This window comes from Meriones unguiculatus, chromosome 20 (assembly GCF_030254825.1).
Source record: "Meriones unguiculatus strain TT.TT164.6M chromosome 20, Bangor_MerUng_6.1, whole genome shotgun sequence".
In the NCBI taxonomy this organism is placed as follows: domain Eukaryota; kingdom Metazoa; phylum Chordata; class Mammalia; order Rodentia; family Muridae; genus Meriones; species Meriones unguiculatus.
Genome location: NC_083367.1, coordinates 54,030,200 through 54,046,413, shown reverse-complemented (window position 1 = coordinate 54,046,413; position 16,214 = coordinate 54,030,200). Strand labels below are relative to the sequence as shown.

Sequence of the window (16,214 nt, the reverse complement as noted above, 5' to 3'; positions counted from 1 at the left end):
TCTTTTCCTGAAACTTGCTCTATACCAGGCTGGCCTTGAACTCTGATATGCTTGCCTCTGTCTCCTGGATTAAAGGTGTATCTGTATTCTAGCCAGATCACACAGACCTAGAAGATTTTTGGATATGATTTCTTGATTGCAAAAAAAGGTAATGGGTTTAGGTGAAATTTATTACTTTGGATATCAAAGCATTTTGCAAAATGTAAAGCAGGGCTTTAGTTTTCACTAATATTTTTGGAATTAGAAAGTATTTGCTTTTTATATAAATTATGTTAATATAGGAGATTATTACTGTTATCTTAAACTGAAGGATTACATTTTTGAGAATACTGATAGGCATTACTAACATCACCAGTGAAACAATGCTCCAATGCTTTACTTCTTTAGAGTCAAGTCTAAAATTCATACCAAGCTCAGCAACTCCCTATACAGAATAACCTAAATTTTCTGCACAATTTCCACATCTACCTCTTTTTTGTGCTATTTGTAACCACCTCTTTTCATTGTTTTTCAAATAGCCAATTTGATTTTCTTTGAGTAGAACAAGTGGCTTCCTACAGGAGAGCTTCAGTAACTACTTTGTGTCCAGAACATACTCTCCTCATCACCCAAAGATCTATGACTGCACCTTCCCCCCTCTATAATAGCTTTTAGAAACAGAGTTTCACTAAGCAGCCAAGGTAGACTTTCACTTTGTATATAGCTCAGGCTGGCCTCAAACTCACTCTCAGCTACCTAAGCGCTGGGATAGAGATGATGTGTGCTATGACACAGGCCTTGACTTACATTTTTAACGGTCAGCCTTTGTCATCTGAAGTCATAAAAGTATGGATTCTTCTGTTTTATTACTAAGCACTGGGATTATAGATGTGTGCTATGACATAGGCCTTGACTTCCATTTCTAACTGTTAGCCTTTGCCAGCTTGAGTCATAAAAGTATGGATTCTTCTGTTTACTGCTCTATGCTCAATGCATACAAATGTTCCTGTACATACTTCTTCAAAACATTCTGGTTAAATATGACTAAAACTGAGATTTCACCTTATACCCATCAGAATGGCTAAGATAAGAAACTCAAGTGACAACACATGCTGGAGTGGATATGGAGAAAGGGGAACCCTCCTCCATTGCTGGTAGAAGTGCAAACTTGTACAACTACTTTGGAAATTAATCTGGCGCTTACTTAGACTATTGGAAATAGCACTACCTCAAGACTCAGCTATAGCACTCCTGGGCATATACCCAAAAGATGCCCCCCGATTCAATAAGGACATTTGCTCAACCATGTTCGTAGCAGGTCTATTTGTAATAGCCAGAAGCTAGAAACAACCTAGATGTCCCTCAATGGAGGAATGGATAGTGTGGTACATTTATACAATGGAATACTACTCAGCTATTAAAAACAAGGAAATCAAGAAATTTGCAGGCAAATGGTGGGAACTAGGAAAGATCATCCTGAGTGAGGTATCCCAGAAGCAGAAAGACATACATGGTATATACTCACTTGTAAGTGGACATTAGACATATAATATAGAATAAACATACTCAAATTTATAGTCCCAAAGAAGCTAAAAAACAAGAAAGACCCTAAGGAAAATGCTCAATCCTCATTAAGAAGGACAAATGAGATAGACATGAGAAACAGGAGAAGACAGGGAACAGGACAGGAGTTTACCAGAGAGGGTCCCTGAAAGACTCCACTGATCAAGGTATTGAAGCAGAGGATGAGACTCACAGCTATACAAACTTTGGGCAGAGTGCATGGAATCTTATGAAAGATGAGGGCGACAGAAAAGTTCCTGCAGTGAACAGGAGCTTTAAAAGGAGACCAAAAGATCCCTCCAAAAACAAAAACAAAAACACAAAAAACAAAACAAAAACAAACAAACAACCCCCCCCCCCCAGACAAAACAAACCAAACCAAAAAAAACCAAACCTGGGCCCTGGGATCCTTGAAGAGACTGATACCCCAACCAAGGTGAGGACCTAAACCCCCTGCTCAAATGTAGCTCACAGACACTCAGTCTTCAAGTTGGTGCCCTTGTAAGGGGAGCGGGGGTTGTCTCTGGTATGAACTCAGAGGTAGGCTCTCTGATCACCTCCCCCGGAGGGTAGAGCCTTGCCAGGCCACAGAGGAAAACAATGCAGCTAGTCAGATGAGACCTGATAAGCTAGTGACAGATAGAGGAGGACCTCCCCTATCACTGGACTAGGAGAAGGACATAGGAGGAGAAGAGGGAGGGAGGGCTTGGGAGGAGATGAGGGAAGGGCCCATAGCCGGGATAAAAAGTGAATAAATTATAATAAATAATAAATAAAAAAAAATTTAAAGAATGTGACTAAAACTGGCTTTGTTGTTGTTTTGTTTTGATTTGTTTTTGAGACATACCTTCTCTGTATAAAACCCGTGGCTGTCCTGGAACTTGCTTTGAAGACCAGGCTGTCCTCATAGAGATCCGCCTGCCTCTGCCTCCTAAGTACTGGGATTAAAGGTACTCACCACTATACCTGGCTGCAATTGGATTTGTAATGTATTTATATTTGCTATTCCTTAAAAGACTCCACCCAGCAAAGGATCAAAGCAGATGCTGAGACTCATGGCCGCCGAACTTTGGACAGAGCGCAGGGAATCTTATGGCAGAAAGGGGATACAAAAGGACCCAGAAGGGACAGGAGCCATACAAGGAGACCAACAAAATAGATCTGGGCGCAGGGGGGCCAGCAGAGACTGATGCATCAACCAAAGACCATGCACAGAGAGGACCTAGACCCCCTGCTCACATGTAGCCCATAGATAGCTCATTTTCCATGTGGGTTTCCCTAGTAAGGGGAGAAGAGACAGTCTCTGACATGAACTTGGTTGGTTGCCTGCTCCTTGATCACTTCACTCTGGTAGGGTGATCTAGCTAGTCCATAGAGGAAGAAGATCCAGGCAGTTTTGATTGGACCTGATAGGTTAGGGTCAGACAGTAGGGGAAGAGGACCTGCCCTATCAGTGGACTAGGGAAAAGAGATAGGGCAGGAAGAGGGAGAAAGGGTGGGGCCAGGAGGAGATGAGAGGAGGTTTACAACTGGTATATAAAGTGAATAAATTATAAATAATAATGATGACGGTAATAACAATAGAAAAGAGAAAAGTATTGATTTGATTCACCAGGTGGCCTCTCAACAAAGCTAGAATAACCCTAACACACAGACGTCAGAAAGACTGCCATACCTGACATACTCTGAGGGCTTGGTCTAAGACTGTTTTGGTATCAGTGTCATAATCTGGGCAGGGCAGCATGGCTCGGCTGAGATGTGCCTGAAGCAGGAGATGCGCTTTGGTGTGAGGGCTGTCAAATGAATGAGGATTTAATTCAATAGGAAGACATTTGGCCAGTTCGTTATTCGTATGGTCCTCATTGTGTCTTACTGGCAAGTCTGTGTATTCTTCCGCATCCTGTAAAAAAAAGACAAAGTTCAACTTAATGAAAATACTTCTCACTGATATTAATTATTTTTTGGTCTGAGAATTAAACCCAGGGCATGCCAGAAAAGCTCTGTACCTCTGAGCTATACCCCTAGCTGTGATTATTATTTTCCTTGATCATGTTTAAAACATGGTTTATAAAAATCATAAATAGGCTAAAGAGATGGCTCAGTGGTTAAGAGCTCCGTTTGCTATTCCAAAGGACCCAGGTTAAATTCCAAGCACCTACATGGCAGCTCACAACTGTCTGTAACACCAATTTCCAGGGATCTGACATCTTCACATGAATGCACATAAAATAAAATTAATTATTAAAAATCATAAATATCCATATTCTTCCAAATTTTGTTTTATTTAATACTATGTAAATACTACTAAAAGATAATAATGTACAATATATTTGAAATCCACGAGCACTCCTTTGTTTTTAAAAGATTAACAAAAGAATAGAGGACCTATTATGCATTACATGCTTTTATGGAACTAGGGCCACAGCAGTGATCCAACCCCATGTTCTCACTAGGGAAAACAATCAATTCCATAAAGTATAATGAATGTTATGATATGCTAAGAACAGAGTACTAAAGATACTTCCTATTTGGAGAACCAAGAAAGTGAGGCTTATGATCTGTGAAGAATGGAAAAAACAAAGCAGTGTTGGAAAAAGGGTCAGGAGTGGGACTAGTGAGGTGCGCAAAGGGCCATCAAGTAAACAGGACTATCAAGTAAAAACTCATCACCATCAAATCCCCGTGTTCTAAACGCTAAGCTATTGGTGATTATTTTTTAAGAGACTTCAATAGGTGTTTGACTGACACAACAGAGAACAAAGTCTAAATCGATAAATAGCCTGTTTCATTAAAAACAGATTTATCTACTTAGAATATATTTTTGTAAAAGAGAAATCTTATTTTCCCAAATATATAGTTGAGATTCAGCCTACTGCTAGCTATAAGAAAGTTCAACATCCTCTGTAGCATTGGTGATGGGTTAATGTTATAAATGGTCTGATAGCATTTGGTTAACAGAGAAAGGACAAAGCATATGAAGTCGTGACTCTTAAGGTACTGATCATAAGACAATGGAACACCTGAGATTTAAAAAACAAACTAGGTGGGCTGTACTATTGCCTAGCTTACAGTATGGAGACTTTCTAGGATGTAGTGCAGAAAGGCAGAATTGAAGTGCCTTTGAAGACTCTTGAATTGTGATGGACTTGTAAATCCATAGATATGAAGGTGGCTAAAGTTTATGTATCCACACTATAGAAGATGGTGACAGATCAAAGGTAGAGGGCTTAGAGAACTTGTGCACACATGCTCTAGATATCTGCAGGAATTCCTCTTTGAGTCTTCATCAGAATACTGTCTAGACCAGCGGTTCTCAACCTGTGGATGCTACTCCTTTGGGGATCAAATGACCCTTTCAGAGGGGTCACCTAAGGCCACTGAAAAAACACAGAGATCTACATTATGATTCATAACAACAGCAGAATTACAGTAATGAAGTAGCAACAAAAATAATTTTATGGTTGGGGGTCACCATAATATGAGGAACTATATTAAAAGGTCACAGCATTAGGAAGGCTGAGAACCACTGGTCTAGAGCATGCATGTTAAGAAATTGCCTAAAGTTGGGTGAAAAAATAAAGTCATTCAAAACACAGTAAGACTTTACAAGGCCCTATGTCTAGTACTAAAACAGTGCTTAGACTAATTCTGATTCCTATCCCATAGAGCAGAAAAAAAAATCATAGAGCATAGAGTACAGCGTGGAGACTGTCTTGTCTGAAGGCTATACAGTGAATGCTACTCTGCATCTGCTTGAAAAAAATCATAAAAGCAACCTCTAAAGGGATCACATGCTTCCAAATAAACAAACTGAATTCCAGAAAAAAGCTCCAAGGAATTACAGGTTTACAAAAATTCTTGAATATAATTTGCATAATTAATGATACTATCCACACAAAATAAAGCAGGAAAACAGGGTCTATATATCTCATGGAAGCTGATAAGGAACTAACAGGAGTCAGCTTTATTATGCAGGTAATCCTTGACTTGGACTATGGTTGTTTAAGCCATTTATACTTAACATGATTGGTGATATGTTTTAGGTTTAAATGTATAATCTTAGCTGTTTTCTAGAAATCTATACTTTTCTTGAAAGCATACTTTATATGCCTCATTTATTCTTTGATTCTTTTGGGGGGGCAAATCACATTTCTTAGATTGTTTATCTTCTAGGTTGATTTGTTGGTTATAACTTGTATTTTTCCTGTTTCAGCAGTAATGGTTAAGATTTATAATACATATTTGAGCTGTTAAATATATTTTTTCATGCCTTTGACCTGAGCTTCTCCTTCCTGTATTCCATAATTTGTAGGTTTGATCTTTTCATAGTGTCCCAATTTCTTTTAGATTTAACAGTTTCTTTGGCTGAGCCATCCATTTCTTTTACCTTGTCAAGAATTGAAATTCTCTCTTCTATGTCTTTCAGTTTGTTGGCGGGGCTTATCGCTGAGCTTTTTGTTTGACTTGCTGAACTTTTCATTTTCAGTTTTACTTTTCTTTAGTTATTCTATTTCTTTACTAAATTTTCCCTTGACATCTTGAATTGTTTTAATTGTTTCATTTATCTGTGTTTTTACTGCCTTCATTGAGTTATTTATTAACGTTCCCTTTAAGGTGCTTGAGCATATTCATAAAATCTATTTTGAAGTCCTTGTCTTGTGCTTCAGCTAAACTGCTTTTTTCAGGGTCTATTACAATAGTGGCGCTAATTTCTGGAAGAGGCATAATATCTTGGCTGTTTTTTGGTGCAGATATCTATCTTGTCTTAGTTAGTAGGCACCTTGTACTGTGGCTGCTGCTTCACCATAACAGGTCGCGGAGCAGATGATGCTTGGTTTTCAGTAATGGAGCCACTCAAGTGTTTCAGAGTTCAGATTACAGGAAGCCCTTCATCAGTGCAACGGGTAGTGTGGGTGGTAGGCTAGGAAGAGGGTGAACTCAAGAGGTTTCTTAAATAGAACTTGGGGCCCTGTTTGAGGGGTACTATGGGTCTGGACACAGATAGTGAAAACAGAAACTGAAGGAACATTTTCATATTCTTTTAACAAAGCATTATTGCCCTGGTACCAACATACAGTAATACAAACATCATGGCCCCCAAATAAACATGTTGATCAATGGAACTGAACACCAGACATAAATTCACACACCTATGGATACCTATTTTTTAATAAAGAGGCCAGAAATACACACTGGGGAAAAAAAAGACAGCATCTTAAACAAATGGAATTAGAATTGGATGGGTGCATGCAGATGAATCCAACCAGATCCAAACTTGTCACTGCAGAAACTAAACTCCAAATGGATCAAAGACCTTAACATAAAACCAAGTACCCTGAACCTGATGGAAGAGAAAGTGGGGGAATAGCTTTGAACACACTGGCAAAGAAGAAGACATTCTGAACAAACACTGTTAGTATAGGTAGGCACTAAGATCAACAATTAATAAACAGGACCCCATGAAATTGAAAAGCGTCAGTATAGGAAAGGACACTGTCATTTGGACACAGTGACAGCCTATAGGATGGGAAAAGAATTTTTAAAATTAGCTACATATCTAATAGATGGCTAATACCTAAAATATATACAGAACTCAAAAAATTAAGTATGAGAAAAACCAATAACCTAATTATAAAATGCAGAACAGATCTAGATAGAGAATTACCAATAGAAGAAACTCAAATGACTGAGAAACACTTAAATGTTAAACATCCTTAACCACCAGGGAAATGCAAATCAAAACTATTTTGAGATTTCATCTCTCACCTGTGAGAATGGCTAAGTACTATAATACAGCTCATGCTGGCAAGTATGTGAAGTTAAGAGGCACAGTCATCCATTGTTGGTGGGAATGCAAACTTGTACAGTTACTGCCGCCATCAGCGTGGTGGTTCCTTACGAAGATGGGAAATGATCTACCTCAAGATCCAGCTATATCCCTCTTGGGCATATATACCCCAAACACTTCATACTACCTCAGAGAACTTGCTCAACCCTGTTCACTGAAGCTCTGTTCATAATAGTCAGACACCGGAAACAACCCAGATGTAACCAGCAGAAGAACAGATAAAGAAAATGTAGTATATTTATACAGTGGAGTATTACTTAGCCATTAAAAAAATTAAATCACAAAATCCATATGTAAATGGATGGAACTAAATAAAAATTGAGTGAGGTATCCTGGATCCACAAAGACAAATCTGGTATGTACTTGCTTACATATGTATGTGTATATTAGTTATTAAGTCAATGATGACCAAGCTGTCATACATGGAACCACAGAGGTTAGGTATAGTCTAAGGGCCTGGGGAGGGAGGCAGGTGACAGATTTCATTAGAGAAGGGAAATAGAACAGACAGTTCTAGATGTATGTGGACAGAGCTAGAATAAGAGTATGAAGTGGGTAGTGGGAGGGAAGAGGATGAGAATACGGGGAGAGATTGCTAAAATTAAGGGCTATATAAGAGGTGGTACTAAAACCTAATACAGTAGCACTTCCTAAAATAAATACACGTGAGAAGATGATCTACATGAATTGCCCAATAAGGAGGAGGCAGACTTCCATGTGGTCATCTCTTGTTACCAAGTGAGGCTTCCAGTCCCAAGACTGAGCTACATCAAATTGTGTTTTGGTCAAAGGGGTTTCAAGGGAATCCCCAAACAACCTAGCTGTTGCCAAGATTATAGGTTGCCATATACAAAATTAGAGGGAGGGAGGCCTCATTGCTGATGACAACACCCACACAGCTCACTGAACATGAATAAGTAGAACTTGTGCCTGTAGAGAGCCTTCATCTCTACATTTTAGCATCTTTGGTATAGGAAGGTAGCCTGCATGGTACCAAAAGAGAGACATAAACACCAAGCCAGCCACCAATCCCGTGATCTACAATGGTGTCCTGTGTGCAAGATGTGTTACAGCAATGGTGGCCCATAGCTTGTGGGGGTAACCAACCAATATCTGATCTGACTTGAGGCCACTCCAAGATGGAACCCACACCCAACACTGTTTTGGTGATCAAGGACCTGAGACTAGATGGATAGCCCATTGAACTCAGGGTAAAACCAAATACTACTGCTCTTAAAATAATAAAGTAGCAATAACTCCTAATGACATTCTGCTGTACTCAGAGATGTTTTGTTTTGCCATCATCAAAGAAGCTTCCTCCTGCTACATATGGGAACAAAAACAGAGATCTAAAGATAGAGAATATGTAGAAAATGAAAGACCTTGGAATACTTAGCCCTAATTAGGATGTCTCCTTAAAAATCCCTCCACTCAGGGAATCCCGTGGAAAAGGAGGAGAGAGAATGTAAGAGCCAGAGGAGATGGAGGACATCAGGAGAACATGGCCCTCTAAATCAAGACGATCAAAGCACATATGACCTCACAAGACTGAGGCATCATGAATAGTACAGGGCCTTTGCATCATGGTATGGCTTCCAGTTTAGTGGTTTTTGAGTGTACAAAAAAGGGGGTCTCTGTTTCTTGTAGCTTCTCTTGGACTCATTTGCTTCTGTTTGACTTGTTTGACTGTTTTGTCCACCTTCAATGTGGTTTTTTTTTTTTTAAATCATATTATGTTATACTGTATTGCATTCCCTTAGAAGCCTTTTGTTTTCTAATGAGAAACAGAAAGGGAGTGGATCCCAATAAGAGGGAAAGTGAGGAGGATCTGGGAGGAGTAGAGAGGGCAAATCTTAATATCAGTATATGTAATGTGAGGGGGAAAAATCTACTTTGATTAAAAAATGAAAAATAAGTTCATGGACTTGAAAAAGAACAAGAAGGAGGAAGTGGGAAGATTTTAAGGGAGAAAATGGAAGGAGGAAAATAACAACTAAATTATAATCTCAAAAAGATAAAAATAAGAAAATAAAAAAACTGAAAAAACAAAGCAGTGGCTCCCTATTAAAAACCAGCAGACAATCTAAAGAAACTAAGCAAGAGAGAGGACCCTAACTAAAACGGTCAATCCCCATCCTGAAAGGCAAAGAGGATGGACATCAGAAGAAGAAGAAAACAGGAAACAACCTAGGAACCTTCTACAGAGGGCTTCTGAAAGCCAGAAGAAGAAAACAGGAAACAAACTAGGAACCTACCACAGAGGGCCTCTGAAAGCCTCTGCCCTGCAGACTATCAAAGCAGATGCTGAGCCTGATGGTCAATTGTTGGGCAGAGTGAATGGAATTTTATGGACGAAGTGGGAAATAGTAAGAGCTGGAGAGGACAGGGTCTCCACAAGGAGAGCAACAGAACAAGAAAATTTGAACACAGGGTACTTCCCAGAGACACATACTCCAACCAAGGACTATTCATGGAGATAACCTAGAACCCCTGCACAGATGTAGCCCATGGCAGTTCAGTGTCCAAGTGGGTTACATAATAATGGGAAGAGGGACTGCCTCTGACATAATCTGATTGGCCTGCTCTTTGATCACCTCCCCCTGAGGGGGGAGCAGCCTTACCAGGCCACAGTAGAGGACAATGCAGCCACTTTTGATGAGAACTGATAGACTAAGATCAGAAAGGAGAGGAGAACCTCCCCTATCAGTGGACTTGGGGAGTGGCATGCATGCAGAAAGGGGAGGGAGGATGGGATCAGGAGGGGAGGAGGGAAGGGCTTATGGGGGGATACAAAATGAATAAAGTGTAATTAATAAAAAATTAAAAAACAAAACAAAACAAAAAAACCAGCAGACATACTGAGAATGAAATCAAGGAAGGAGTACCTTTCACAGTAGCCTTATAAAATATCTTAGAGTAACTTTGCGGAAACAAATGAAAGATTTGCTTAATAAAAGCTTTAACATACCAAAGAAGGAAATTGAAGAAGACCACCAGAGTATATAAAGATCTCCCATCCTCATAGGTCAGTAGAACTAACATTGTGAAAATGGCCACCCAACAAAACAATATATAGACTCAATTCAATTCCAATCAAAATTTTAACACAATTCTTCACAGAAATTAAAAAATAAAACTTTATATGAAAAACAACAATAAAAGATTCCACTTTAACCAAAATTATCCTGAATGATAAAATACCTGCTTTTTATCAACGTTCCAGATTTCAGGTAGTATTTCAGAGCTATAGTAATAAAAGCAGCTTGGCATTGGAATAAAAACAGACACACTGATCAATGGAATAAAACTGAAAACCTGGACATGAATTATGTACCAACACTGATTTTTAACCAGCCAAAATACATGCTGCAGAAAAAACAACAACAAACAGTATCTTCAACAAATCATGCCTGTCAAACTAGATAGATGCATGTAGAAGAATAAAAATAGATCCAGATATTTTGAATCTGACAGAAGGGCAAGTAGGGAATATGTCTGAACTCATTGGCAAGTCAAAGGACATTCTGAACAGGATCATAACAGAGCAGACATTCAGACCAGCAATTAATAAATGAACCTCACAAAACCACAATGCTTCTGTATAGTAAAACACACCATCATTGAGCAAAATGGTATTCTGTGGAATGGAAAAAATTATTTACCAATTATACATTTGACAGTGGGATGATATCTAGAATACATACAGAACTAAAATTACTGAACACCAAGAATACAGCCCATTACAAACGGGATGGACATTGGAAGAAGGAGAAAACAGGAAATAGCACAGGAGCCCACCACAAAGAACCTTTGAAAGACTCTACCCAGCAGTATATCAAAACAGATGGTGAGACTCATAACCAAGCTTTGGGCAGAGTGCAGGGAATCTTATGAAAGAAGAAGGAGATAGTAAGACCTGGAGAGGACAGGAGCTCTACAAGGAGAGCAACAGAACCAAAAATATCTGGGCAAAGGGGTCTTTTCTGAGACTAATACTCCAACCAAGGACCATTCATGAATATAACTTAGAACCCCTGCTCAGATGGCAGTAGCCCATGGCAGCCCAGTCTCCAATTGGGTTCCTTAGTAAGGGGAACAGGGATTGTCAGGGACTGTCTCTGACATGAACTCAGCGGCTGGCTCTTTGATCACCTCCCCGTGATGGGGGAGCAGACTTGCCAGGCCACAAAGGAAGACAATGCAGCCAGTCCTGATGAGATCTGATAAGCTAGGGTCAGATGAAAGGGGTGGAGGACCTCCCCTATCAGTGGACTTGGAGAGCAGCATGGGAGGAGATGAGAAGGGAGGGTGAGATTGGAAGGGAATGAGGGAGGGGGCTACAGCTGGGATAAACTTATAATTAACTATAATTAATATATAAGATAACAATTTAATAAAAAAACAGGTATAGAACTAAACAGAAAGTTCTCCACAGATGAAAAAAACAAATAGCTGAGAAAAACCTTGAAACTTGTTTAACATTCTTAGCCACCAGCGGAATGCAAATTAAAAGTACTTTGAAGGTTAAGCCCTTATTACTAGAGATACTGAACATTTATGACATAGGACTCAGATGATTGGAGCTGGATCTGACCTGAATGCTTCTTTTCTATAGTTTAACTTCCATGGTTCAAGAAAATAGGATGCAAGCTCAAGGGAGAGAAGCAATTAAACAGTCTTATCCAGCTGTAATATCTAGGAACCATGGTAAACACCAGCATGGTTAAATATGCACAAAGGAGCAATAAAGAACATTCACACGTTGGTGCCAACCAACAACTTAAGTTGGTTGGTCTGAAGTCTTAAGTCTACTTGGACTTAAGACCCACTCTACAGCAGGGAAAGCATGCCCAGTTCTGGAAACCTATCTAGCTTTCTAGGGCTACTGAGTTCATGACCTTTAAAAAACAATCTAATACCACCACTTTGCTAGACCAGCACAATTTGTTACTACAGTCTAAATTTCATCCTTATACCCACAGACAACAGTAGTTGTCAATCCTTATCAAGAGCCCTCTTTAAAGCAATGGAGACCATCCCAGAAAAACGCAATCAGACACAATGCAGGGATCAACAGATCATGAGGAACACTGCCCCAACAGTTGTATCTACACTATAGTTCCTGCATCTGTGGCTTGGAACACTGTAAAAGAGGGGGCGGAAGTATTTTAAGAACAGGAATACCAAAAACTCTGCTGTGAAACACTATTTTCTAGAAATGGTTATATAAATAGGACTGGAACAACAGTAATATCAATGGGCATATTAATGTGGAAGAGGAATTTTTCATATGGTCCCACCCCTAGACAAAAAGAAGCACAGGCAACAAATGACTACTGGGAGAAGGATAATTAGCCTTTTCAAGGGTCAAGCCCTTTTATTGGTAGTCCAACGCAGAGTAATTAGCCTTGAAATTATATATACACAAACAACAAAACAGACCAAGCAGATCATATTTGTATATATTTATGTACACACATACATAAGAAAAAGAGGTTATCAATTGAAGTCTTATCCAACTAGCAGCTTTACCTCCTACTGACTAGTGTTCACAGTACTGGAAGGTACTATATGTGCTTTCAGAGGAGAAAAGTAATTAATGTCACTTAGCTATGAACCCTTCACAGCAACCTGCCTGCAAAATACATGTGGGCAATAGTGGCATAAATGATTATGGTGGAAATCAACTATGTTCTTATTGGGATATAGGCCTTATCTACGAGATAGATCCCTACCTTCAACTGTTCACGAAGGAAGGAACACGAGTAGAAAGGTCATGGGCCCTAGGATAAAATCTATCATTGTTGTACTAAATGAACACAACAATAAAAAGACTCCTAAGGACATACTGCTACATCCATTGATCGATCACTGCATCACCCAACTGTCATCTGAAAAACATCTTCATGTAGTAGATGGAAATTAACTTAAATAAGCATAATTGGACATGTACAGAGTCAGAGACTTGGAGAACTCACCTCTAAATAAGATGTCTAAATCCCTCCCTTCAAGGGTCAGGGATCTATAAAGAAGAGGAGGCCGAAAGATATCAAGAGCCAGAGGGTGGATGACTCCAAAGAAACAGCATCTTTCTAGATTCAACAGGGCTGATGTGCATATGAACTCAAAGAGACTGTGCCATCAGGCATAATATAAGCAAAAAAACAAGCCAGAAAAAAAATAATCTCAGCATGGAGAAGGGGAAGTAGGTTGAAAAGATCACTCCTAAGATGCTCATGGCAACTGATAGCTGTAGCAAGAGACAAAATCAGTTTTCTCCAATTGAGTGACACAGGGTTTATCAACTGAATTTCAGGGAAGGCCTCATGTTCAGTAGTTGGCCAACATAAAATGAATTCCATGGTTCCTGTATGCTTTTTAAATTTTTTGTGTTCTTGGGTTTTCTTTTTTTGTTTTTGAAAGAGAGAGAGAGAGAGAAGAAAGAATGTGAAATCAGGTGGGTAGGAAGGTGGGGAGGATCTGGAAGGGCTTGGAGGAGGTAAAAATATAATAAAAATATTTTGTTTTAAAACTTCTAAAGAAAATAAAAGGTCATTTCCTGAAGATAATAGAACCAACCACATGAAATGCTCTAAAAATATGAGAAACTTCTTATCTAAACAGTTTCTAAATTTATAAAAAGGTTGGTAAAGCACAGAAACAGGAAAATCAAAACTGTAATAGGCAAAGACTTAATATTTAGAAACTGATAAAATATAAAATCAATAAACTGATAAAATTGTTTTTTCTTTCTGTCCCTTTTCCTTTTCTTTCCTTCCTTCCTTTTCTTTTTCTTTTCTCTTTTTTTTTGGTCTTTTGAAAGAGGGTTTCTCTTTGTTGCCTTGCCTGTCCCAGACTGTCTTTGCAGACCAGGCTGGCCTTGAACTCAGGCTCTCTGAGTGCTGGGATCAAAAGTGTGCACCACCACATCGGCTCTGATAAAATCTTAAACATAAAAATGATTGAGGATACAATAGAATTGAACTCTGCCAAATTGACTCCATCCAACATTATAAAACCATTATTCTCAAGCATGCAAGAAACATTTACCAAGACAGATCATATTATTTGCTACAAATGAGTTTCAGATTATATTATATTATAACCAAATGAAAACTAAATGAGACGTTGGTAACAAACACATCTCTGGAAAATGCCCCAATATTCAGAAATCACTTTGAAGTGAATGAAAATAACAACAGAGCATATCTGATTTTGTGGGCTATCACTAGAACATATGTAGTGAACCTATGTATAAAATTGATGCCTGTACTAAAACTGAAGAAGCTGTCTCAACTTAATGACCTCAAGCTACTTAAATAAAAGATTAAATCCAAACAACAGAAAACAATAAAAATTTAAAGTGAAGTTACTGAAATAGGAAATGGGCACAACAGAGAAAAATCAGCAGGACTGTGACCTGAGAGAAACTCGGGACCCTTTAGCTCCTGCAGCATAGAAGACATCAGGAGAGAAAGAAGACACACATCAGTGTCAGGCCTGGGGCCAGATGCATGCCTATGCATTTTACAGATTTGAAACTGGTAATAAGAAAATATACGAACAACTTATTGCCTATAAATGTAAACATAAATAAAATGTCCTTCTTTGACAGATAGATAGAACCAAGTCCACTGAAGAATAGATATCTTGAAAAATCCCCATTTATATTAAATAAGTTCAGCTTGCAATAAAAAATGCATTGTGATGGAATTTTACTAAATTATACTAAAAACTATCTAAAACCAATTCTATATGAATTGCTCCACAAATTCTAGGTCCTGAGCATTGTGCTTGCACCCATGAGGCAATTATACTTGACAACAAAAACATTCTAATATTGTTCACAATCAGACAAAAATAAAAACAAAATCATAATGGATACAAGTTATAAAATCAAGGAGGTATCAGCACTTGCCTCACAAGCCTAACTATTTAACTCCAATTCCTTAAATCCACAAAAAGTGTCAAATGTGATTTATAATTCCAGCACTCCTAGAATGAGCCAGGAGGTTGTGCAAGAAAATAACTTGGAAACTTGTGGTTTGGCTAATCTTGAATATGGGAAAAAAAAAAAAAAAACTAGTAAGAAAGAACCTGTATGAATAGATGCAAAGTGAGATCAGATTTTAGAAAGTTTTCCTTTGACCTCTACATGAGCATCATGGAATGCACTTATGTACACACTAACACATAAATCAACAAAATTAAGAAATCGCTACAAAGTAATAATATAGTGATCAAGTCAGATTTATTTCCAGATTGTGTGATTCAAGCTCTAAAAATCAATAAAAATAAGTAACCTTATTAAGAAACCTGCAAAGAAAACAACCCCTATAATCATGTCAATTGATGTAGAAAAGAAAACATATATAACCCAACATCCAAACTAAAAGACACTTTCAGCGAACCTGAGAAAGGATACCCTTTCAATATTGAAAATGAACTCTCAGAAATCTACAGTTCAGTGCTAACTCTCAATAGCGACTCACTGAATGTGTTCACCCTGAGACAGAAAAGACAGAAAAATTTGCTTGGTGTTGTAATGCTTTTCTACTCAGCATTGTTGCAAGGTTCCAGCCAGTGCCACTAGGCAATAAAAACGCATGAGGATTGAAAAGGAAGAACCAAACTGCCTCTATTTGATCTTCAATGTAGAAAACTTGACCAAGACCCAAAATAATCAACTAATAGATGAATTTGGATGTAGAGAATTAAATTTTAGAAACTGAAAAATTCTAATGGCATAAATTATGATAAGTACCTACAAAGTTAACTATCACATACGTAAAATCCATATAATGAAAACTATGTAATACTCCCA

At 38.4% G+C, this 16,214-nt stretch overlaps 1 protein-coding gene across 2 annotated transcripts in view; it reads right to left on the bottom strand.

Moving 5' to 3' along the window:
- Ascc3 (activating signal cointegrator 1 complex subunit 3) overlaps positions 1–16,214 on the bottom strand; it is a 312,592-nt gene that overhangs the window by 32,767 nt on the left and 263,611 nt on the right. For both annotated transcript variants that reach the window (XM_060373328.1, XM_060373327.1), the window contains exon 37: positions 3,218–3,442. In XM_060373328.1, the coding sequence (XP_060229311.1) occupies positions 3,218–3,442 (225 nt within the window). The remainder of the gene's footprint in view (positions 1–3,217; positions 3,443–16,214) is intronic.